At 42.7% G+C, this 27,025-nt stretch overlaps 1 protein-coding gene across 1 annotated transcript in view; it reads right to left on the reverse strand.

The window, feature by feature from the left end:
* The window catches only part of LOC128052869 (serine/threonine-protein kinase MRCK alpha-like), a 68,014-nt gene that overhangs the window by 12,222 nt on the left and 28,767 nt on the right, over positions 1 to 27,025 (reverse strand). Inside the window, exons 7-10 of the mRNA XM_052645431.1 lie at positions 16,128 to 16,211; positions 14,690 to 14,795; positions 12,354 to 12,490; positions 11,558 to 11,694 (exon numbers count right to left, since the gene is read on the reverse strand). Of these exons, the coding sequence (XP_052501391.1) occupies positions 11,558 to 11,694; positions 12,354 to 12,490; positions 14,690 to 14,795; positions 16,128 to 16,211 (464 nt within the window). The remainder of the gene's footprint in view (positions 1 to 11,557; positions 11,695 to 12,353; positions 12,491 to 14,689; positions 14,796 to 16,127; positions 16,212 to 27,025) is intronic.

Genomic DNA, 27,025 nt, shown 5'->3' on the forward strand with positions numbered 1-27,025 from the left:
TTTCCACAGGACTGGGGGAAACAGAGACTCCAGTTTTGGAGGGGAAAAAACAAAATCTTGCATGCATCAAGACCCAGAGGAAAGGAGCAGTGATCTTACAAGAGACTGAACCAAAACTACCTGCTAGTGTTGGAGGGCCTCCTGCAGAGGCGTGGGTTGGCAAGGGCTCATCACAGGGACAGGGGCACTGGCAGAAGCAGGCTGAGAAAGTCCCCCTTGACACAAACTCTCTTGGATTTAACCCTACCTTAGAGCCTAGGGCTGGGTTACCTCAGGCCAAACAACTAACAGAGAGGGAGTGCAACCCCGTCCATCAACAGATATTTGGATTACAGTTTTACTGAGCAAGGCTCTGCCCACCAGAGCAAGACTCAGTTTTTCCCACTGCCAGGCCCTCCTTCAAGAAGCTTACACAAGCCTCTTAGCCTCATCCATCGGAGAGCAGACAGAAAAAGCAAGAAGAAGCATAGTCCCACAGCAGCTAAAACAAAAATCATATTACAGAAAATTAATCATGATGAAAAAGGAGAAATTTATGTCCTAGATGAAGGGACAAGATAAAACCCCAGAAAACAGCTAAATGAAGTGGAGATAGGTAAACTTCCAGAAAAAGAATTCAGAATAAGGATAGTGAAGATGATCCAGGATCTCAGGAAAACAATGGAGAGGATGCAAGAAGTGTTTACCAAAGACCTACAGGAACTGAAGAACAAACAGAGAGGCTACTAGAAGGAATCAATAGCAGAATTACTGAGGCAGAAGAAGGGATAAATGACTTGGAAGACAGAATGGTGGAAATCACTGGCACAGAACAGAATATAGAAAACAGAATGAAAAGAAATGAAGACAGTCTGAGACTTCTGGGACAACATTAAATGCACCAACATTCACATTATAGGAATCTCAGAAGGAGAAGAGAAAGAGAAAAGACCTGAGAAAATACTTGAAAATAGCTGAAAACTTCCCTAACATGGGAAAAGAAATAGTCAGTCAAGTTTAGGAAGCACAGAGAGTCCCAGGCAGGATAAACCCAAAGAGGGAAACACCAAGACACACAGTAATCAAACTGACAAAAATTACAGACAAAGATAAAGTATCGAAAGCAACATGGGAAAACAACAAATAACATACAAGGAAGCTCCCATCAGGTAATCAGCTGATTTCTCAACAGAAGCTGCAAGGCAGAAGGGAATGGAACAATATATTTAAAGTGATGAAAGGGAAGAAACTACAACCAGGAGTACTCTACCCAGCAAGACTCTCTTTCTGACTTGATGGAGAAATCAAAAGCTTTCCAGACAAGCAAAAGTTAAGAGAATTCTGCACCAACAAACCAGCTTTACAGCAAATGCTAAAGGAACTTCTCTAGGCAAGAAACCCAAGAAAAAGAAAAGACCTACAGAAAATAAATCCAAAACAATTAGGAAAATGGTAATAGGATCATACATATCGACAGTTACCTGAAATGCAAATGGATTAAATGTACTACAAAAGACATAGACTGGCTGTGTGGATGAAAACATGTGCATGTATGCACTTCCACTTAGCACATGACTCTGCTCAACCCCCTAAATTGTACATAATTATTTTATATTGTTAAGTCATTCATGTCCCATTATGACCTGGAAAAAAAAAAAATCCCATTAACAGTATGAAAATGTAAAAGATATGACACCGGGAGATCTAGCCGCCACGTCGGTTGGTGTCCAATATGCTACTAGGGAAGAGCAGAGAAATAGCTCCAGAAAGAATGAAGAAGCTGGGCCAAAAATGAAGGGGGCAACAGAGGATGAGATGGTTGGATGGCATCACCAACTCAATAGACAGGAGTTTGAGCAGACTCCAAGAGATAGTGAAGGAGAGGAAAGCCTGACATGCTGCAGTCCGTAGAGTCGCAAAGAGGTGGACATGACTTAGTGACTGAAAACAACAAATACCACATATATATGGAATCTAGAAATATGGTATTGATCAACCTATTTGCAGGGAACCAATGGAGAAATGCTGGGCTAGAAGAAGCACAAGCTGGAATCAAGATTGCTGGGAGAAATAGGGAAAGGAGTACGTCAAGGCTATATATTCTCACCCTGCTTATTTAACTTATATGCAGAGTACATCATGAGAAACGCTGGACTGGAGGAAACATAAGCTGGAATCAAGATTGCCGGGAGAAATATCAATAACCTCAGATATGCAGATGACACCACCCTTATGGCAGAAAGTGAAGAGAAACTAAAAAGCCTCTTGATGAAAGTAAAAGAGGAGAGTGAAAAAGTTGGCTTAAAGCTCAACATTCAGAAAACAAAGATCATGGCATCCGGTCCCATCACTTCATGGGAAGTAGATGGGGAAACAGTGGAAACAAGACTTTATTTTTGGTGGCTCCAAAATTGCTGGGACCTAACAAATGCCATGATAGGCTTCAGGGACAAAGGTAGGACTCACAGGAAAGGCTGAGTCATTGCCCAGTGAGGTCATCCCCGCGGATGCCAGGACTTGTCTAATCAGCATACTCCCTGTAACCTGGTTTGAGTTTATCAGGACATAAAAGACATCCCCCTGCAGCCAATAGCCAATTAGTAAATACCAGGAAACCCCTGCAGCCAATAAAGATTAGCCAATTAGTAAATACTAGGAAACTCCTGCAGCCAATCAGCCCTTGCCAACTCTCTGTTCTAAAACCTATAAATACTGCTGTAAATCTGGGCTTGGGGCTCCTTGCTCCACTCCACTGTGTTGGATGTGGCGGGAGCCCTAGCTCGAGCTAGAAATAAAACCCCTTCATGCTTTTGCATTGCTGTGGACATCTTATTCTCTCAGTTTTGGGGACTCAGACTCTGAGCATAACATTTGGGGGCTCGTCCGGGATCCCTTTAACTGGGAAGAATAACACTTTCCCGGTAGAAGGGGTTTCCTCACTAGGAGGAAAGATATCTGAACACCGGTATTAAGTCTGGTTAAGTCCAGCGTAAGGCCGAGGCCCAGCATACACACTGGAAGGCAGCTGGCTCTTGTTAGGCCTAATCAGAGGTGAATTAGTTGTCCTAGCCAGTGTAAGACCGAGGCCCAGTGAGTGTGCTGGAAGGAAACTGGCAGCCAGCATAAGACCGGAGCCCAGCATTCGTGCTGGAAGGCAGCTGGTTCTGTGAGGGATTGGGAAGGAACATCTCTCCTGACGCCGAATCTGGTGGGCAGTGGACGCCCTTCGGTGAGATGACATTGGGAAGCAAGACAACAGTAAGCCGGGATAGACCTAGTCCTGTGTTTTCGGCCGATATTTGTTTGTCTTCTGTCTGTCGCCTTTCTTTGTGTGCCGGCGCCATTTTTGTTTTTTTTTTTTTGTGTTCGTTATGAGCTCCGTCATTATGGGTCAAAGCTCTTCCACCCCTTTGTCTGTAATGACTGATCATGAATATCGGGAGAGTCAGAAGAAGAAGCCAATACTCCAGGAATCCTCTTTATATCCTAGCCTGATTGACTTAGACACTGAGATCTCACCTCCCCCATATATGCAGCCACCCTTGCCCCCGCAGTTACTGCAGGTGTCGTCCGTAGAACAAAGGAGGGACCCAGAACCCTCGGCTCCGCCATGGGAAGGGGGCCAGCCCAAGGAACTCGTGGAAGGACTCCAAGGGGCAGAGACTTGTCTGAGGACGGAAGCTGGGAGGCTCCTTCATCCACAGTTCTGGCATTCCCTGTCTGGGTGGGGTCAGCAAATCCTGGTGGGGAGCGAACATACCAGTACTGGCCGTTTTCTACGAGTGATTTATATAACTGGAAAACTCAAACCCCTTCTTTTTCCGAAAAACCCCAAGGTCTTATTGATCTCTTAGATTCTATCTTGTTTACTCACTATCCTACTTGGGATGATTGTCAGCAGCTATTGCAGGTGCTCTTCACCACGGAGGAACGGGAGCGAATTCTATCAGAAGCATGAAAACATGTTCCAGGAGTGGATGGAAGACCCACCACGCAGCCCCACCTAATTGAGGAGGGGTTTCCTTTGATGCGACCGAACTGGGATTTTGAACGCGCTGAAGGTAGGGAGCATCTCCGAGTGTACCGCCAGACTCTGATGGCTGGCCTCCAGGCAGGCGCCAGGAAACCAACGAATTTGTCTAAGGTAAATTTGATAAGGCAGGAGCCAAATGAGAGCCCGGCAGCCTTTTTAGAGAGGTTAATGGAGGCTTTCAGGCAGTATACGCCCAGGACCCTCAGGCTGATGAGTCACACGCAGCAGTTTTGCTAGCCTTTGTTAATCAGGCAGCTCTGGATATCAGGAGGAAGTTACAGAGGATAGAGAGGCTGGGAGAACAGTCAATACAGGATCTAGTGAGGGCAGCTGAGAAAGTGTTTAATAACAGAGAGACCCCTGAGGAGAAGGAGGAATGAATTAGATGGGAGGAAAGGGAATTTAGAGCTAAGGAAAACCAAAGAAATCAGAAAGAGCTGGCTCAAATTTTCTTTGCGGGGACAAGACTGGGACCTGATTCCCGGAAGACTCAAGACACCCAGCCGAAAGGAAGGGAAAAACCAGCTAGACTGACCCTAAAGAGAGACCAGTGTGCCTATTGCAAAGAGCAAGGGCACTGGAAAAATGAGTGCCCCAAGAGAAACCTGAAAAAAAGGACTGTAAGAAAAGAAGAGTCTCCCTCGGGTGCCCACATTTTATATGCTGGAGAAGATAGTGATTAGGGGGGTCAGGGCTCAGCACCCCTCCCCGAGTCCTGGGTAACTATTAATGTGGAGGGGAAACCGGTCAGTTTCATGGTGGATACGGGAGCCCAATACTCGGTCCTCAATCAAAAATTCAGGCCAATGTCCAAGAAGACTAGCTTGGTCCAGGGAGCCACCGGGACAAAAAGATATTACTGGACTACTAAACAAAAAGTGGACTTGGGAGCCCAACGGGTGTCCCACTCATTTCTGGTGATCCCGGAGTGTCCGGCCCCTTTATTAGGACGAGACCTATTGTCCAAAGTCAATGTGCAAATTCACTTTGACTCTGGAGGGATATCAGTCACAGACGGGCTTGGACAACCAACTCATGTTTTATCCCTGGCACTGAGAGATGAATACAGACTATATTCACCAAAACCCCCTGCAGCTGTGGACCCGGCTATGCTACAATGGATCCAAAAATACCCTCTGGCCTGGGCCGAGACGGCAGGAGTAGGACTGGCAAAACAAAGGCCTCCCATCATTGTTGAATTAAAAGCAAATGCTACCCCTGTGAAGGTAAAGCAGTACCCCATGAGTCAGGAGGCCCGGCAAGGAATCACGCCACACATACAGCGCCTCCTGAAGGTAGGGATTCTTAAAAAGTGCCGGTCCCCATGGAATACTCCCCTGCTGCCTGTGAAAAAGCCTGGGAGAACGGACTTTAGACCCATCCAAGATCTTCGTGAAGTCAACAAACGGGTGACATTCATCCCACTGTCCCTAACCCATACACCCTCCTGAGCGGCTTGCCACCAGACTACATCTGGTATACAATCTTGGACTTAAAAGACACCTTTTTCACTTTGCCTCTGGCCCCCCAGAGCCAAGAGATCTTCGCATTCGAATGGACTGACGAAGACAGTCAAACTGTAGGACAGCTGACCTGGACTCGCCTTCCACAGGGATTTAAAAACTCGCCGACGTTGTTCAACGAGGCTCTAGGCGAGGACCTCTGTGAGTACCGGACTAGCCACCCCCACGGTGTCCCATTGCAGTATGTAGATGACCTCATGCTGGCCGCTACTACCAAGGAGGTATGCCTAGAGGCCACAGGCGACCTCCTTCAGACTTTGGGGACATTGGGGTACCAGGCGAGTGCAAAGAAGGCCCAAACTGCTAAACAGGAAGTCGTTTACTTGGGGTACAAAATAAAACAGGAGCAAAGATGGTTGACTCAGGCTATGAAAGAGACTATTTTACAGATCCCCGAGCCAATGACTCTTCGGCAAGTGAGGGAGTTCTTAGGGACTGTTGGGTACTGCAGGCTATGGATCCTGGGGTTTGCTGAAAAGGCCCGGCCTCTATATGAAAGAAGTAGAGAAAATAAGAACTGGACTTGAACTGAGCCAATGAGGCGGGCGTTTCAGGAACTCCAGCAGGCATTGCTAGAAGCCCCAGCCCTAGCTCTCCCTGACCCGGCTAAGCCATTTCAACTGTGGATGAAAAGCAGGGAGTGGGAAAGGGAGTCCTGACACAGCAATGGGGACCTTGGAGGCGGCCTGTGGCATACCTCTCTAAATGGTTGGACCCGGTAGCTGCTGAATGGCCACCCTGTCTCTGTATCATCACGGCCGCTGCTCTCCTTGTCCATGATGCTGACAGGTTGACTTATGGACAGCGCCTCCTGGTCTACACTCCCCATGCCATAGAGGGAATCCTCAAACAGCCACTGGGTAAGTGGATTTCTAACGCTCGCTTAACCCATTACCAAGCCCTGTTGTTAGATGCTCCCCGGATACACTTTCAGAAACCTTGTTTTCTAAATCCTGCTACTCTCTTGCCCATCCCGGAGGAGGATGGGCCTCTCCATGACTGTGTTGAAGTATTGGCTGAGGTAACCGCCATACGTAGAGACCTCAGTGACATACTATTAAAGGACAGTGACCTGATATGGTTCACAGATGGGAGCAGTTATATAAAGGATGGGCAGAGAAAAGTGGGGGCAGCCATAGTAGATGACACTGGGAGGGTCATCTGGGCCGAGGCTTTGCCCCTGGAACATCCGCCCAAAAAGCAGAATGGATAGCTGTGATACAAGCACTAGAGAGGGTGAAAAGAGAAAAGATCACCATTTACACTGACAGCCGATATGCATTTGGCACCGCGCATATTCAAGGCCCTATATATAAAGAACGGGGGTTCTTGACGGCAGAGGGGAAAGAGATTAAGAACCTACCTGAAATACGCAGACTCTTGGCAGCAGTCCACTTGCCCTGGGCGGTATCCATAGTACATGTCCCAGGACACCAGAAAGAAGATGCCAGGGCCTGAGGCAACCGTGCTGCCGATGTAGCAGCCCGCGAGGTGGCTGCTGGATACTGCCAAGCTCATCTGCTGGCTGTAGGATTACCACCGCCAGGGATGGGGATTCTCCCCCCAAGCCCCATATACTCCCCCTCCGATTTAAGCTGGATGCAGGATAACACCAACCACCCTGCGAGCAAGGACGGATGATATCAGGACCAGGATGACAACCTGTTGCTTCCTGCTGACCTGGGCAGACATCTCTGTACCCATTTACATCAAACCACCCATTTGGGAGAGAAAAAGACTTTGACGCTTCTACAAGCAGCGCAGCTGCGGTTTCCCCGACAAAAGAAAACCATACAGGACATAGTCTGCACCTGCAAGGCCTGTCAGATGATGAGACCGGGAAAAGGACAGCACATGGGTGTAAGATACCAGGGGGAAAGGCCAGACAGCATTGGGAGATAGGTTTTACAGAGGTGAGGCCAGGCAAGTATGACTATCGTTACCTGTTAGTTTTGGTTGATACATTTTCTGGGTGGGTAGAAGCTTACCCCACTAAAAAGGAGACACAATAATAGTGGCTAAGAAGCTCCTAGAAGAGATAATACCTAGGTTTGGGCTGCTGGCATCTATTGGCTCTGATAATGGACCTGCATTTGTGAGCAAAATTGTTAAAGGACTGGTCTCAGCCCTGGGGACCAAATGGAAGCTACATTGCGAGTACAGTCCCCAGAGCTCAGGACAAGTAGAAAGAATGAATCGGACCCTAAAAGAAACTTTAACAAAGCTGGCAATAGAGACTGGTGGGGACTGGGTAACCCTCCTTCCCTTTGCACTTTTTCAGGAGCGCAATACCCCCTATAAACTAGGTTTGACTCCCTTTGAAATTGTATATGGAAGTCCACCCCCCATTTGTTCAGTGTTTGAGGGAAAGACTAAACCATCTCTCTTGCTACGCACGTTCCAACAAGAGATGCTGGCTTTAAGTCAAGTGCATAAACGTATCTGGTCACTGATACGAGAAGTTCATGAGGGCCAGAGTAAAGGAATGATCCCGTCCCATGATATGGGCCTGGGAGATTGGGTCTGGGTTCAGAGACACCAGTCAAAAACCTTAGAGCCAAGATGGAAGGGCCCCTATGTTGTTCTCCTTACCACCCCCACTGCCCTAAAGGTGGACGGAATTGGACCCTGGGTGCACTGCAACCATGTGCGTCATGCCACCCCAGAGGAACAAGAAAAGGCCCAAAAAGAATGGAAGGCGACGCTGCATCCCACCAACCCCTTAAAAATGAAGCTTGTCCACCAGCTGGCCCCAGACGAATCCCCCTGACTCTCCTGTTGGTGGCCCTCCTTCTCCACTCCGGAACTGCTGGTGCTAATCCACATCAACCTGCTAAGATCATCTGGATGCTTCATAATGGACTAACCCATGAGGTACTCAATTCGACTACTGGAATCCCCCCAATACTTGGTGGCCAGATTTATTCTTCGACCTTGGACCTTTGTAAAAAGAACATATCAGTACAGTTCAAGTGATGATGCTGAGACAACAATATCAGGAAATGTCTCAGAATGAAGAGGAGGATTCCTCTCCATGATCAAAGGACAGGGGGGAATGTTGGGACCTAACAAACGCCATGATAGGCTTCAGGGACAAAGGTAGGACTCATGGGAAAGGCTGAGTCATTGCCCAGTGAGGTCATCCCCGCGGATGCCAGGACTTGTCTAATCAGCATACTCCCTGTAACCTGGTTTGAGTTTATCAGGACATAAAAGACATCCCCCTGCAGCCAATAGCCAATTAGTAAATACCAGGAAACCCCTGCAGCCAATAAAGATTAGCCAATTAGTAAATACTAGGAAACTCCTGCAGCCAATCAGCCCTTGCCAACTCTCTGTTCTAAAACCTATAAATACTGCTGTAAATCTGGACTCGGGGCTCCTTGCTCCACTCCACTGTGTTGGATGTGGCGGGAGCCCTAGCTCGAGCTAGAAATAAAACCCCTTCATGCTTTTGCATTGCTGTGGACTTCTTATTCTTCCCGTTTTGGGGACTCAGACCCTGGCCATAACAAAAATCACTGCAGATGGTGACTGCAGCAGTGAAATTAAAAGACGCTTACTCCTTGGAAGAAAAGTTATGACCAACCTAGATAGCATTTTCAAAAGCAGAGACATTACTTTCCAACTAAGGTCCATCTAGTCAAGGCTATGGTTTTTCCAGTAGTCATCTATGGATGTGAGAGTTGGACTGTGAAGAAGGTTGAGCACCAAAGAATTGATGCTTTTGAACTGTGGTGTTGGATAAGACTCTTGAGAGTCCCTCGGACTGCAAGGAGATCCAACCAGTCCATTCTGAAGGAGATCAGCCCTGGGATTTCTTTGGAAGGAATGATGCTAGCTGAAACTCCAGTACTTTGGCCACTTCATGCAAAGAGTTGACTCACTGGAAAAGACTGATGCTGGGAGGGATTGGGGGCAGGAGGAGAAGGGGACAACAGAGGATGAGATGGCTGGATGGCATCACTGACTCGATGGATGTCAGTCTGAGTGAACTCTGGGAGCTGGTGATGGACAGGGAGGCCTGGCGTGCTGTGATTCATGGGGTTGCAAAGAGTCGGACACGACTGAGCGACTGAACTGAACTGAACTGAACTGAATCACTGCAGATGGTGATTGCAGCCATGAGATTAAAAGATGTTTACTCCTTGGAAGGAAAGTTATGACCAACCTAGATAGCATATTCAAAAGCAGAGACATTACTTTGCTGACTAAGGTCCGTCTAGTCAAGGCTATGGTTTTTCCAGTGGTCATGTAGGGATGTGAGAGCTGGACTGTGAAGAAAGCTGAGTGCCAAAGAATTGATGCTTTTGAACTGTGGTGTTGGAGAAGACTCTTGAGAGTCCCTTGGACTGCAAGGAGATCCAACCAGTCCATCCTAAAGGAGATCAGTCCTGGGTGTTCTTTGAAAGGACTGATGCTGAAGCTGAAACTCCAATACTTTGGCCACCTCATGCGAAGAGTTGACTCATTGGAAAAGACTCTGATGCTGGGAGGGATTAGGAACAGGAGGAGAAGGGGACGACAGAGGATAATATGGCTGGATGGCACCACTGACTTGATGGACGTGAGTCTGAGTGAACTCCGGGAGCTGGTGATGGACAGGGAGGCCTGGCGTGCTGCAGTTCATGGGGTCTCAAAGAATCAGACACGACTGGGCAACTGAACTGAACTGAACTGAATGGAGACACAGATGTAGAAAATGGACTTGTGGACACCGTGGGGACAGAGTGGGATGAATGGAGGAAGTAGTGTCAACATATATACACTACTGTGTGTAACATAGGTAACTGGTGAGAAGTTGCTATGTAACACAGGAAACCCAGTCTGGTGCTCTATGACAACCTAGAGGGGTGGGATTGGTGGGGGCAGGGAAGAAGGAGGCTCAAGAGGGAAGGTATATATATATAATTATGGTTGATTTATGTTGTCATACATCAACACAACTTTGTTAAGCAATTTTCCTCCAATTAAAAAATAAATTAAAAAAATAATGTAATAAATTATGGGAGTTAAGGGAAAAACAACAATGATCTCAAGAGACCTGAAAAACCATGTCAATATCCAACAACACCTTTCCAGATAAAAAGACTCAACAAACCAGGAAGAGAAGGCCAGTTTCTCAACCTGACAAAGGGCATCAGCCATGAAAAATGAAGTACTGATAGATGCTCCATGGGTGAGTCTTGAAAAATTATGCTTAGTGAAAGTAGCCAGTCACAAAATTCCACATATTTTATGATTTCAATTATATAAAAATTTTAAATAGGCAAATCCATAGAGATAGAAACAGATTAATGGGGCTGGGGGCAGTGGTGAATGTAGAGAGCCACTGCTAATTAATAAGGGCTTTTTTTTTTTTTTGATGTGATGAAAATCTAAAATTAGTTTATGGTGATGGTTTTACAAGCTTGTGATATACTAAAAACCAGTGGATTGCACGTTTTTAAATGGTGAATTTTAAAATACATAAATAATATCTCAATGTAAAGAACTTTTGGTTTTGAGATTGTATTTCCTTTCCTGCTATACACATGTGCTGTTCTGTGCTAAGTCACTTCAGTCATGTCTGACTCTTTGTGACCCCGTGGACTGCAGCCCACCAAGCTCCTCTGTTCATGGGATTCTGCAGATAAGAATACTGGAGTGGGTTGCCATGCCCTCCTCCAGGGGATCTTCCTGACACAGAGATCAAACCCGCAGCTCCTGCATTGCAGGCAGATTCTTTACTGCTGAGCTAACAGGGAGGCCCTGCTATAAACACATGCAAACATAATAAGAAAATAAACTTCTGACTAAAAAAAAAAAAAAAAACAACCAAACTCTTACAAATATTACGCAGTTATAATCCACATCTAAGAGGTAATGATGCAAACTTTAGGCAAAAATCTTTTTTCAAGTCCTCACGGCAATGGTGAAAATTGGGAACTTAAGTTGTGACAACACTACTTAAAAGAATATCAGAAACCACTTTTATTCCAGATCTTGTTTTGATAAAAACATTCTCCCTTTCAAAGCTTACCTCATGTCAATCACTTGACTCACTACAACACTGGGTTTTGAGTCTTCTTCGTTCATATCATATAGGAAGAGTTTGAAGTCACAAACTACGGCCAATGCCCTCTGCCATCCTCTTTTCCTGCCTGCTTTCTTTGGAATCTTTAGTTTTTATTTTTCAAGAAACAAATAAAAGCAGTCCAAGCTGAAACATCAAACACTACACAATTATGACATACAAAATTAAAACAATACAAGTGTGTTACAAACACTTTTCTTGTTAAAAGATTGGAACCCAACAACATAACATGATTGAAATTTAAAAGCAAGGCAATTCTTTTGATTACTGAATAATTCATGTGTGTGAAAAATATATTAATTCTATTTCAATAAACACAAGCAATTCATTCAAATAGTCACAGCTTTGCCTCTAAGGTAACATTAAATTCAAATTTGGTAACTCCAAAATCACTTCAGATTTTAAATATTTCTCAGGAAGATTTTTTTTTCACTTTTAATCTCATAAGTTATTATTGCTGACTGGAAATCAAAGTTACATCATTAGGACAGATTTTAGCATTTGTTCATTGCAAGGTAATGTCTCAACAGAAAACTTTGGGAAATTTGAAAATATCCTATTGGGAGCAGCTACACTTAGTTTTGAAATCATGTTCTTAGGATGCAAAAAATATTTTCAATTTAATATAATTAATACTGTATAACATATCATAAATACTTCTGACAAATATTGTACATGCATTTTGAAAAGTGATTAATAAACTCTTCAAGAGTTCATGGGAACCCAGAACATTGCCACTTACCCAGACATGGCCTTCATATGCTGTTCCCAAGCCTTTCTGTGGGTCTAGACAGAAGGCACCTTTCTTCTGATGAAAAGGCACTGGACAAGCTCCTGGAGCTTTTTCTACACAGGCTGTGTGACATGAGAACCCACATGCTTTTTGAAGGAAATAGAGAGATATGATTGTAGCAGGTAAAATGGGTTGATTCCCTCAACCCCCACTGCATTTCCGTCTACTCTATCCTAGAGATCAAAATGCTAAAAAACTACCTGTCCCAGACTCCCTTGGAACTAAGTTTTGGACCTGACATAAGTTCTGCTGGTAAGATAACCTGTGAGACTGAATTGAGTCAAGCTAGGATAGGGAGGCCTGGCGTGCTGCAATTCATGGGGTCGCAAAGAGTCAGACACGCTGAGCGACTGAACTGAACTGAGGAGAGCTGTAAAATGCAGCACGTTGATTTTATTGGCTTGGATACTGACAGGGAGTGACAGCTGCAGGAATGGCTTCTGAATTTGATGGGAGCTCTCTTAACTCCGCAGCAGCAGGGTGTTTCTTGACGCTGGCAGACGTTGCAGGTTTTGAGGGCTGCAGTGGTAGTGGCATCTTCCAGATTCACCATCTTCCTGTGACACTGGTGGGAGCTGTTCCAGGCTCAGCAGAGACTGAGAGATGCTGGCAGCAGGAAATGCTCTGGGAGCTCAGGTCAGAAGCTGCCTCTGCTGCCCTGGGAGGATTGCATGGGCACAGAATTCCCCATGTAAAGTCCCACTTTGTTTAATACGCTGGGGTGCATTTATGGTTAAGGCACCTCTGATTGTCATAGTGCTGAGGACAGGAAAGCTGTCTTACTCTGCACCATGTGTTCCTGAGTGGGCACTCGAGAGACTGGCTATTAACACAGAGTCTGTTTCCTAGGATGAGGTATGAGGTGTCAGTGCGGTACTGTGAGATACTGTTTGATACTTCCAAAACTATATTTCTTTCTTTCAATGATGTCATAATAAATTCAATGAGTAAAATAAAAGGATTACAACTCAAGGCTAGCATTCTATTTTCCTGTCATATATGCTGGTGAATGTGGTCCTCACACTCTACTATTGCTATAAACAACAAAATGTATCTAAACACATTTTCCTAATAACTGTGGCCCTGCCTGAAGACTACACAGCACACCTCCCTGGGGTGCTTTCACGTGGGCTGTGAGGGGATGAGGCTGTTTGGAGCTGCACAGTGCAGAGGTCTCTTCAGAAGCCCCCATATGAAATAGATTCAGAGGGATTTTTAGTAATGTGATCAGTTCACTGTCGTGCTTCCACAATTCAAAGAGAATGAAATTTCTGACTGAATGTTGTGTTCCTTCATAAATGATATATCAAAATCGTAATCCCCATGTGATGGTGTTTGGAGATGGGGTCCATATGAGGACATGGGAGTGGAGCCCTCAAGAATGGGATCAGCGCCGTTACAAAAAAGACCGCACAGAACTCCTTGTCTCACATGTACCCCAATGTTCATCGAAGCACTGTTTATAATAGCCAGGACATGGAAACAACCTAGATGTCCATCAGCAGATGAATGGATAAGAAAGCTGTGGTACATATACACAATGGAGTATTACTCAGCTATTAAAAAGAATACATTTGAATCAGTTCTGATGAGATGGATGAAACTGGAGCCGATTATACAGAGTGAAGTAAGCCAGAAAGAAAAACACCAATACAGTATACTAACACATATATATGGAATTTAGAAAGATGGCAATGATGACCCTGTATGCAAGACAGCAAAAAAGACACAGATGTGTATAGTGGACTTTTGGACTCTGAGGGAGAGGGAGAGGGTGGGATGATTTGGGAGAATGGCATTGAAACATGTATACTATCATGTAAGAATCAAATCACCAGTCTATGTCCGATGCAGGATACAGCATGCTTGGGGCTGGTGCACGGGGATGACCCGGAGGGATGTTGTGGGGAGGGAGGTGGAAGGGGGGTTCATGTTTGGGATCGCATGTACACCCGTGGTGGATTCATGTCAATGTATGGCAAAACCAATACAGTATTATAAAGTAAAATAAAGTAAAAATAAAAAGTTAAAAAAAAAAAGAACTCCTTGTCTCCTCCACCAGTTGAAGACACAGCAAGCAGGCAGCCGTCAGCAGCCTGCAAGAAGGCCTCCCCAGAACTGGGTCATACTGACATTCTGGTCTGAGACTTCCAGCCAGTGAGGACCATATGACTGTGTTTGGAAATCACCCAGTCTCTGTACTTTGCTATGGCGCTGAGTTGGCTGAAACACTTAGATACAAGTATTAGGAGTCTGACTCCATGTATTCCTCTCTCAGATCTCACCGTCACAGGTGCAGCCTTGTCTTATCAAACCCACCATCAGAGATGTGCACTGATGACACTTGGTGGGAGCAGTAAAGGATGTGAGGAAAAACCGGTGGGCCTTATGCTATAAAACAAAGAGACCAAATGCACATTGTTAAACAACTTTGAACAGGTGATTCTGGTGATTCCTTCAACCCCTCCTGCCCCACACAAAGAAAAGCAGTGTTCCCTTTTCTCACCAGCATTTAAGATTCTCGCCCCTAAGTACTTCATAATTGGAAAATTCTGATTTAAAAAAATACCAAGAAGAGAAAAGGGGTGCGGAGGAGGAGAAGAAGAAAGAGAACTATTTAAGTGGTGATCAAACGTACATTGTTACTACTTGGAAGTAGTAGCAATAAAGCCTGACTTCTATTTGAGCTGATATGCGCTGAAAATTTAAAAAATTCTAGACTGACAAATTCTTCAAATCATTCCTTTATAACAAATAGAGTCAAAATTGCCTATGTATACATATTTTTATCGGGGAGGGGTAGCAAAAATAAGATGGGTTTTAAAACCTTTAGAAGAAAGAGTAATTTCAAAATTTTATCTCTACAGCAAATTATGTGTTCCATTTTCTACTATCAATTAAAAAAAAATATGCTCCAGGAGATGGGACACTCCTATTAAGTTAAGCAAGACCTATTATACCTTCAGGACAGAAGGCACCCTGAAATTTCTCACTGAAACCCCAAGAACTAAAATTGTAAATGTTTTCACAGAATTATCAAGTTGACAACCCACTATAGATTTTCCATTTCTGTATCATGTCTTTCTGACCTGAAATTATTGTCATAAAATAGCAATATGTATAACAAAATTATAACAAAATCTGGTTTTCCTAAACATTAGTTGGCCAGTTTTCTCACCTTCCTTGTGTCTGTTTCCTAATCTGTGATGGGGACAGACTTGCACTCCCTGCCGTGTGCCGTGGGTGGTGTGTGTACAGGGGCTACTTGCTCTTTCTCAGATGATCAATCTATTCCTCTCTTCAGCACTGCAAGTCACCCCTGCCTCCTGAAGAATCTGGTGTCTCTAGTTCCTGAATGCTTCTAGGTGTGCAAAATCTTAATTATCTTGTGACTTAGCAAGACCTTTCTAAGCCCTTGACATTCAGATTTTTCAGCCCTCCTAACCTCTCACTCAGGTTCTTCCATCTTCCAAAATTACATTGACTTATTTGTCTACTTTTTCTTTCTCTTTGGTTGGATTGGTAAGTTTCATTAGAAAGCAAAAAAAAAAAAAAAAAAAAAGTATGTATTTTTGAATCTGCTATGTTTAACCAGAAGTCTCCAAGGAAAATAAGAAGGAAAGAAGGAAGGGAAAAGAAGGGAAAGTAAGGGGTAGGTTAGAGACCAAAACCAACTTGTCATTTTTCAAAAAGACTTGCTAAATTCATAACTAAATCAAGTACCTTAGTTGGAAAGAGGATTCTACTATGACATTCCTTTCTCTTTATTGTTGGTGTGTGGACTGGAAGGTGAGCAGAATCTGTGATCTGAAACAAAAAGACAAAAATAAAGATAGGTAAGTCACCCATATCACCAAAATGATAAGAATTAAATTATTTCTCAAGTAAAGCAAAAGAATTATATTTGCTATACAAAAAAACAGTAAAAATAAAATTCTCACAGGGCAAAATATATATTTTAAGTAATTTAAATCTCTGCTTTTAGTTTCTATTAAAATATACTTATTTCATATCCTATATTTCAATTTGGCTATTTTAAAATATATGTCATAACATGTAGACTATATTAAAGAAGAATTTTATTTTTTGGCTGAACCCTGCAGCCTGTGGAACTTCCTCTAGCATGTACTGAACATATGACAACTGCAGTGGAAGCATGGAGTCTTAACCACTGGGCTACCTGGGAAGTCCAAAAGAAGAATAGTAATCCTAAACATATTTGAAAGATAATTTTAACAAGTAGATACATGATCAGAATCTTCAAAAGATTTTTGAACTACTAGTTTTATAAATGTAGAAGTAATTTATGATTTGAAATCTGCAGAAATATACTGAAACAATTATAGAGGGTTCAGCAAGATCATGTGAATACTAATAATCTAAAAATCGTGGCATTGTAACATGTGTACTATCATGTAAGAATCGAATCACCAGTCTATGTCCGACGCAGGATACAGCATGCTTGGGGCTGGTGCACGGGGATGACCCAGAGAGATGTTATGGGGAGGGAGGTGGGGGGGGGGTTCATGTTTGGGAACGCATGTACACTCGTGGTGGATTCATGTCAATGTATGGCAAAACCAATACAGTATTGTAAAGTAAAATAAAGTAAAAATAAAAATTAAAAAAAAAATAAAAATCGGCTCAGATAATTTAGATTATGTATCTTAAACAGACTTCAAAATCATATAAAATACAGCTGTCTATGTGACTGGAAAAGGTAAGTTTTCATTCCAATCCCAAAGAAAGGTAAAGCCAAGGAATGCTCAAACTACCGCACAATTGCACTCACCTCAAACGCTAGTAAAGTAATGCTCAAAATTCTACAAGCCAGGCTTCAGCAATACGTGAACCGTGAGCTTCCAGATGTTCAAGCTGGTTTAAGAAAAGGCAGAGGAACCAGAGATCAAATTGCCAGCATCCTCTGGATCGTTGAAAAAGCAAGAGAGATAAAAACATCATTTCTACATTATTGACTATGCCAAACCCTTTGACTGTGTGGATCACAATAAACTGTGGAAAGTTCTGAAACAGATGCGAATACCAGACACCTGACCTGCCCCTTGAGAAACCTGTATGCAGGTCAGGAAGCAACAGACAGAACAGGACATGGAACAACAGAATGGTTCCAAGTAGGAAAAGGAGTACGTCAAGGCTGTATATTGTCACCCTGCTTATTTAACTTATTTATATGCAGAGTACATCATGAGAAATGCTGGGCTGGATGAAGCACAAGCTGGAATCAAGATTGCCAGGAGAAATATCAATAACCTCAGATATGCAAATAACACCACCCTTATGGCAGAAAGTGAAGAACTAAAGAGCTTCTTGATGAAAATGAAAGAGGAGAGGGAAAAAGTTGGCTTAAAACTCAACATTCAGAAAACTAATATCATGGTATCCGGTCCCATCACTTCATGGCAAATAGATGGGGAAACAGTGGAACAGTGGCTGACTTTATTTTTCTGGCCTCCAAAATCACTGCAGATGGTGTCTGCAGTGATGAAATAAAAAGATGCTTACTCCTTGGAAGGAAAGTTATGACCAACCTTGACACCATATTAAAAAGCAGAGACATTACTTTGCCAACAAAGGTCCGTCTAGTCAAGGCTATTGTTATTCCAGTAGTCATGTATGGATGTGAGAGTTGGACAGTAAAGAAAGCTGAGCACCGAAAAATTGATGCTTTTGAACTGTGGTGTTGGAGAAGACACTTGAGAGTCTCTTGGACTGCAAGGAGATCCAACCAGTCCATCCTAAAGGAAATCAGCCCTGAATATTCATTGGAAGGACTGATGCTGAAGCTGAAACTCCAATACTTTGGCCACCTGATATGAAGAGTTGACTCATTTGAAAAGACCCTGATGCTGGGGAAGATTGAGAGCAGGAAGAAAAGGGGATGGCAGAGGATGAGATGGTCGGATGGCATCACTGACTCAATGGACATGAGTTTGAGTAAACTCCAGGAGTTGGTGATGGACAGGGAGGCCTGGCATGCTGCAGTCCAAGGGGTTGCAAAGAGTCGGATGTGACTGAGCAATTAAACTAAGACTTAATTTTTTAGAACACTCAAGGATTCACAACAAAACTGAGGGGAGAATACAGAGATTTCCCATACAGCCCTTACAAAAGCATAGGCACCCCCATCATCAAAATCCCCCACCAGAGTGGTACATTTGTTACACTTGATGAAGCTACACTGATGCATCCTGATTGTCCAAAGTCCATAGTTTACATTAAGGTTTACTGTTACTGTTATGCATTCTATGGGTTTAGACAAATGTTTGATAACATGTATTTATCATGACGGTACCAAAAAAGTAGTTTCACTCCTGTGAAAGTCCTTGGTGATCTACCTGTTCATTTCCTCACCCCAACCCCTGGAAACTACATGATTTTTACACTACATAGTTTTGCCTTTTCTAAAATGTCATGTACTTGAAATCAAACAGAATGTAGCCCTTTTAGATTGGTTTCTTTCACTTGGTAAGGTGCGTTTTAGATTCTTCCATGTCTTTCAATGGCTCTATAACTCACTTATTTTTATGGCTGAGTAATGTTCCATTGTCTTCATATACCACAGTTTATTTATCTAGACACCTACACGAACCAGATAATCATGATGGTGTGATCACCAACCTAGAGCCAGACATCCTAGAATGCAAAGTCAAGTGGGCCTTAGAAAGCATCACTATGAACAAAGCTAATGGAGGTGATGGAATTTCAGTTGAGCTATTTCAAATCCTAAAAGATGATGCTGTGAAAGTGCTACACTCAATATGCCAGCAAATTTGGAAAACTCAGCAGTGGCTACAGGACTGGAAAAGGTCAGTTTCATTCCAATCTCAAAGAAAGGTAATGCCAAAGAATGCAAAAACTACCACACAATTGCACTCATCTCACACACTAGCATGGTGAAGGCAATCGCACCCCATTCCAGTACTCTTGCCTGGAAAATCCCATGGATGGAAGAGCCTGGTGGGGCTGCAGTCCATGGGGTCACTAAGAGTCGGACACGACTGAGAGACTTCACTTTCACTTTTCACTTTCATGCATTGGAGAAGGAAATGGCAACCCACTGCAGTGTTCTTGCCTGGAGAATCCCAGGGACGGGGGAGCCTGGTGGACTTCCGTCTATGGGGTCACACAGAGTCGGACACAAAGGAAGAGACTTAGCAGCAGCAGCAGCAGCACGTGCTAGCAAAGTAATGCTCAAAATTCTCCAAGCCAGGCTTCAGCAGTACGTGAACCATGAACTTCCAGATGTTCGAGCTGGTTTTAGAAAGGGTAAAGGAACCAGAGATCAAATTGCCAACATCCATTGTATCATCAAAAAAACAAGAGAGTTCCAGAAAAACATCTACTTCTGCTTTATTGACTATGCCAAAGCCTTTGACTGTGTGGGTCACAATAAACTGTGGAAAATTCTTAAAGAGATGGGAATACCAGACCACCTGATCTGCCTCTTGAGAAATCTATATGCTGGTCAGGAAGCAACAGTTAGAACTGGACATGGACAGCGATTGGTTCCAAACAGGGAAAGGAGTATGTCAAGGCTGTATATTGTCACCCTGCTTATTTAACTTCTATGCAGAGTATATCATGAGAAAGGCTGGGCTGGATGAAGCACAGCTGGAATCAAGATTGCTGGCAAAATATCAATAACCTCAGATATGCAGATGATACCACCCTTATGGCAGAAAGTGAAGAGGAACTAGAGAGCTTCTTGATGAAGGTGAAAGAGGAGAGTGAAAAAGTTGGCTTAAAACTCAACATTCAGAAAACTAAGATCATGGCATCTGGTCCTGTCAGTTCAGTTCAGTCACTCAGTCATGTCTGAATCTTTGCAACGCCATGAATCACAGCATGCCAGACCTCCCTGTCCATCACCAGCTCCCGTAGCTTACCCAACTCATGTCCATTGAGTCAGTGATGCCATCCAGCCATCTCATGCCCTTCTCCTCATGCTCCCAATTCCTCCCAGCATCAGGATCTTTTCCAATGAGTCAACTCTTTGCATGAGGTGGCCAATATTGGAGTTTCAGCTTCAGCATCAGTCCTTCCAATGAACACCCAGGACTGATGTCCTTTAGCATGGACTGGTTGCATCTCCTTGCAGTCTAAGGGACTCTCAAGAGTCTACTCCAGCACCACAGTTCAAAAGCATCAACTCTTCAGTGCTCAGCTTTCTTCACAGTCCAACTCTCACATCCGTACATGACTACTGGAAAAACCATAGCCTTGACTAGACAGACCTTTGTTGGCAAAGTAATGTCTCTGCTTTTTAATATGCTGTCTAGGTTGGTCATAACTTTCCTTCCAAGGAGTAAGTGTCTTTTAATTTCATGGCTGCAATCACCATCTCCAGTGATTTTGGAGCCCCCCAAAATAAAGTCTGACACTGTTTCCACTGTTTCCCCATCTATTTCCCATGAAGTGATGGGACCAGATGCCATGATCTTCGTTTTCGGAATGTTGAGCTATAAGCCAACTTTTTCACTCTCCTCTTTCACTTTCATCAAGAGGCTTTTTAGTTCTTCGCTTTCTGCCATAAGGGTGGTGTCATCTGCATGTCTGAGGTTATTAATATTTCTCCTGGCAATCTTGATTCCAGCATGTGTTTCATCCAGCCCAGCATTTCACTTGATGTACTCTGCATAGAAGTTAAATAAGCAGGGTGACAATATACAGCCTTGATGTACTCCTTTTCCTATTTGGAACCATGTTCAGTTCTAACTGTTGCTTCCTAACCTGCATATAGGTTTCTCAAGAGGCAGGTCAAGTGGTCTGGTATTCCCATCTCTTTCAGAATTTTCCACAGTTGACTGTGATCCACAGAATCAAAGGCTTTCACAGAGTCAGTAATGCAGAAATAGATGTTTTTCTGGAACTCTCTTGCTTTTTCGATGATCCAGAGGATGTTGGCAATTTGATCTCTGGTTCCTCTGGCTTTTCTAAAAGCAGCTTGAACATCTGGAAGTTCACGGTTCACGTATTGTTGAAGCCCGGCTTGGAGAATTTTGAGCATTACTTTACTAGCGGGTGAGATGAATGCAATTGTGTGGTAGTTTGAGCATTATTTGACATTGCCTTTCTTTGGGATTGGGATGAAAACTGATCTTTTCCAGTCCTGTGGCCACCGCTGAGTTTTCCAAATTTGCTGGCATATTGAGTGCAGCACTTTCACAGCATCATCTTTCAGGATTTGAAATAGCTCCACTGGAATTCCACCACCTCCACTAGCTTTGTTCATAGTGATGCTTTCTAAGGCCCACTTAACTTCATATTTCAGGATGTCTGGGTCTAGGTGAGTGATCATACCATCATAATTATCTGGGTCGTGAAGATCTGTTTTGTACAGTTCTTCTGTGTATTCTTGCCACCTCTTCTTAATATCTTCTGCATCTGTTAGGTCCATACCATTTCTGTCCTTTATTGACCCATCTTTACATGAAATGTTCCCTTGGTATCTCTAATTTTCTTGAAGAGATCTCAATTCTTTCCCATTCTGTTGTTTTCCTCTATATCTTTCCATTGATCACTGAGGAAGCATTAATTATCTCTCCTTGCTATTCTTTGGAACTCTCCATTCAGATGCTTGTATCTTTCCTTTTATTCTTTGCTTTTTGCTTCTCTTTTATTCACAGCTATTTCTAAGGCCTCCCCAGACAGCCATTTTGGTTTTTTGCATTTCTTTTCCATGGGGGTGGTCTTGATCCCTGTCTCCTGTACAATGTCACGAACCTCCGTCCATAGTTCATCAGGTACTCTGTCTATCAGATCTAGTCCCTTAAATCTATTTCTCACTTCCACTGTATAATCATAAGGGCCATCATGGTCATCCAAAATGCAGTACTTGGATGCAATCTCAAAAACAACAGAATGATCTCTGTTCATTTCCAATGCAAACCATTCAATATCACAGTAATCCAAGCCTATGCCTCAAGCAGTAATGCTGAAGAAGCTGAAGTTGAATGGTTCTATGAAGACCTATAAGACCTTTCAGAACTAACACCCAAAAAAGATGTCCTTTTCATTATAGGGAACTGGAATGCAAAAGTAGGAAGTCAAGAAACACCTGGAGTAACAGACAAATTTGGCCATGGGGTACGGAATGAAGCAGGGAAAGACTAATAGAGTTTTGCCAAGAAAATACACTGGTCATAGCAAACACCCTCTTCCAACAACACAATGAAGACTCTACACGTGGACATCACCAGATGGTCAACACTGAAATCAGATTGATTATATTCTTTGCAGCCAAAGATGGAGAAGCTCTATACAGTCAGCAAAAACAAGACCAGGAGCTGACTGTGGCTCAGATCATGAACTCCTTATTTCCAAATTCAGACTGAAATTGAAGAAAGTAGGGAAAACCACTAGACCATTCAGGCATGGCCTAAATCAAATCCCTTATGATTATACAGTGGAAGTGGAAATAGATTTAAGGGACTAGATGTGATAGACAGTGTCTGATGAACTGGTCCTGTCACTTCATGGCAAATAGGTGGGTAAACAGTGGAAACAGTGGCTGACTTTATTTTTGGGGGCTCCAAAATCACTGCAGATGGTGACTGCAGCCATGAAATTAAAAGACGCTTGCTCCTTGGAAGAAAAGTTGTGACCAACCTTGTCATCATTTTAAAAAGCAGAGATATTACTTTGCCAACAGAGGTCCGTCTAGTCAAAGCTATGATTTTCTAGTAGTCATGTATGGATATGAGAGTTGGACTATAAAGAAAGCTGAGCACTGAGGAATTGATGCTTTTGAACTGTGGTGTTGGAGAAGACTCTTGAGAGTCTCTTTACTTCAAGGAAATCCAACCAGTCCATCCTAAAAGAAATCAGTGGAATATTCACTGGAAGGACTGATGCTTTAGCTGAAACTCCAATACTTTGGCCACCTGATATGAAGAGCTGACTCATTTGAAAAGACCTTGATGGTGGGAAAGACTGAAGGCAGGAGGAGAAGCAGACAGCAGAGGATGAGATGGTTGGATGGCATCACCAACTCAACGGACATGAGTTTGAGTGATCTCCAGGAGTTGGCGATGGATCGGGAGGCCTGGTGTGCTGCAAGTCCATGGGGTCACAAAGAGTCGGACACGACTGAGCGACTGATCTGAACTGAACTGAAGAAGGTTGCTTCCAAGATTGGGCCGTTTAATAAAGTTTCTAAATATATCCATGTACAGCATTTTGTGTGGAGATAAGTTTTCATTTCTTTTGAATAATATCAAGGTACATGATTCCAGGACTGTATTGAAAGAGTGTTTAATTTTGTAAGAAATGGCTATACTCCCTTCCAAAGTAGCTGAACCATTTTGCACTCGCACCAGCAATGAATGAGAGTTCCTATTGCTCTACATTTTGCCAGCGCTTGATGTTGTCTGTGTCCCAGATTTTGATGTGTAGAGGTATCTCATCGTTTTAACTTGCATTTTCTGATGACATATATACAGACATTTTTCCTGTGCTTATATGCAATCTCTGTATCTTCTTTTTATTGAGGTCTCTGTTTAGTCTTTGACCCATTTTTAATCAAGTTTTTTGCTTTCTTATGAGTTTCTTCTTGAGTTTTAACAGTTTTTGTATATTTTGGATGACAGGTTTTTAAAATCATATGTGTCTTTTTATTTTCTCCCTGTCTGTGTTTAGTCTTCTTAGTCTCTTTTACAGAGCAAAAGTTTTTAATTTTAATGAAGTGCAGCTTATCAAAAATTTATTTTGTGGCTCTTGCTTTTGATTTTATATTTAAGGAGTTATTATCTAATGCAAGTTTGCTGAGACTTTCACCTATGTTGTAGTTTTGTGTTTTAAATGTAGGCTTATGATCCGAAGTCATTATCTAACGCAAGGTTTCTGCGACTTTCACCTATGTTGTAGTTTTGCATTTTAAATGTAGGCTTATGATCCATCTTGAATTAATTTTTTGAAGAGTGTAAGGTCTGTGTCTAAGGTTTATATTTTTTGCATGTGCAAGTCCAGTTCTTCAAGCACCGTTTGTTGAAGAGACTATCTTTGTTCCTCTGTATGATTCTGGGGATTTTGTTATATTTCATTGGTCTATTTGTCCATTCTTTGCCTTAAAAACAATTGAAATTCTGGCACACACGATAACATGGATGAAATATGAAGATACTATGCCAAGTGAAATTAGCCAGACAAAAAGGGGCAAATATTATACAACTCTACTTATATAAAATATATAGAATAGGCATATTCATACAGATGCAAAGTAGATGAGAGTTTACCAGGGACCAAATGGAAAGGAAATGTCAAATTATGGTTTAATGAGGATAAAACTTCTGTTTGTGGAGATGGAAAATTTTGAGAAATAAATACTGTAATAGTTACATTTGCAGAACACTGTGAAAGTAATTTATTCCACTGAACTCTACACTTAAAAATGAATAAATGGAATATTTTATGTTATGCCAATTTTGTTGTTGTTTTTCACTAAGTTGTGTCCAACTCTTTTGTGACCCCACGGACTATGCCTGCCAAGCTCCTCTATCCATGGGACTTCCCAGGCATAAATACCAGAGCGGGTTGTCATTTTCTTCTCCAGGAGATCTTTTGAACCCAGAGACTGAACTCATGTCTCCTGAATTGGCAGGCAAATTCTTTACCACTGAGCCACCTGGGAAGCCCTTATGTATATTTTCAGTTCAGTTACTCAGTCGTGTCCAACTCTGCAACCCCATGGACTGCAGCATGCCAGGCTTCCCTGTCCATCACCAACTCCTGAAGCTTGCCCAAACTCATGTCCATTGAGTCAGTGATGCCATCCAGCCATCTCATCCTCTGTAGCCCCCTTCTCTTCCTGCCTTCAATCTTTCCCAGCATCAGATTCTTTTCCAATGAGTCAGGTCTTTGCATCAGGTGGCCAAAGTATTAGAGCTTCAGCTTCAGCATCAGTCCTTCCAATGAATATTCAGGACTGATTTACTTTAAGATTGACTGGTTTGATCTCCTTGCAGTCCAAGGGACTTGCAAGAGTCTTCTTGAACACCACAGTTCAAAAGCATGTATATTTTACAACCAAATAAGTAAGTAAATAACTAAAATAAAGCTGGTATATGATAGAAGTGATGTTACAAATTATTAGGAGTTGATAGACTAGTCAATGAATTGGGCCTGGAACAACTAACTATCATGGTATCATGGTGGCAAAAGTCAGATTGCTACTTCAGAGCAAACAAAGATATAATTTCCTGTTGATTTAAGGACCTAAATGCAAAAAGCAAAACTTTAAATCTTTTTGGCACTTCGAGGACCGAAGAATAGGATAGAAATGGAATTCTTAGAAAACAATTAAAAACCTCAAGCAGTAAAAGGAGATATATTTTACTAATAGAATGAAAAACCTCTACATGACAAAATGAAAGCAACAATTAGATACCACTTCATACCTGTCAGAATTACAAAATTTCAGTGGTCTAGTAGTGGCAAGTGTCAACATAGGTATAAGGAAATGAGAACTCTTATGTGCTGCTAAGTTACAGTAGAAATTGGTTTTTAAAAACTCTGTTCCCAGCAAGGTGAGATGAGTGTGCACATGGAGGGTAATCTAAGATAGCGACACAGAGCCCATGCACTGTGAGAAGTAATGAGGTCGTCTGCAATGTGGGAGACCCGGGTTTGGTTCCTGGGTCAGGAAGATCCACTGGGGAAGGAAATGGCAATCCACTCCAACACTCTTGCCTGGAAAATCCCATGGACGGAGGAGCCTGATAGGCTACAGTCCATGGGGTTGCAAAGAGTCGGACACGACTGAACGAATTCACTTCACTTCACTTCACTGAGAGTATAAAGGGGCAAGTTTCTCACTGTCACAGAAGGACGTTACCAATATAGAAAAGGAGAAAACTAGGATGAAACCTATAATGTTGGTTTGGAATTAGAGGTATAAATGTGTGTATGAACTCATAGATTTTATAGGTAAGTAGTTAGATAAGTAGGTAGGTGAGTAGGAGAGTAGAGATGATAAATGAACAGATAGATGACAGATACACAGATATATAGATTTCTACATAGAGACTGATACGTAAATATATTTTTCTCTATCTCTATCCAACAAGCATTCTGGAATAGTGACATCCCATAGCAACGAGCATACCTAACACCCAGATCTTCTAAATACCATTTTCCACTGAAAGCAATCAGTGCTCCTTGGAGAGATGGCTAAATCCATGGCTGGCAAAATACAAGATGAGCTATACAACCATTTGAATACTAGAATAAATTATGACTATAATGGATTGTAAACAATGAAGTAAAATGAAAAACTATGTGTCCATACAGATACAAGTAAATTGCAAATAGTTAAGAAATGTGGTACTTACTGCTTCAAAGTACCTCTATACAAAATACTTATTAATTACAAAGGAAAAAAAGTAATTTCACAGTGGACAGGCCTGGAAATTCCCACCTTAGTGCAGAGGTCAAGTAAGCATGATCAGCAATGGAAAATATCAAAATCATGAACCACCTGATTAGCATATAAGGAGAAGACCACAGCGTCACTTCTGTGATATTTTTGACAAACATGCATAACCTGAATCAAGTCACGAGAAAGCCTTTGTAACATGAGGGATATTCTATTCTAAACCAGCGTG

Source organism: Budorcas taxicolor, chromosome 8, assembly GCF_023091745.1.
Source record: "Budorcas taxicolor isolate Tak-1 chromosome 8, Takin1.1, whole genome shotgun sequence".
In the NCBI taxonomy this organism is placed as follows: Eukaryota; Metazoa; Chordata; class Mammalia; order Artiodactyla; family Bovidae; genus Budorcas; species Budorcas taxicolor.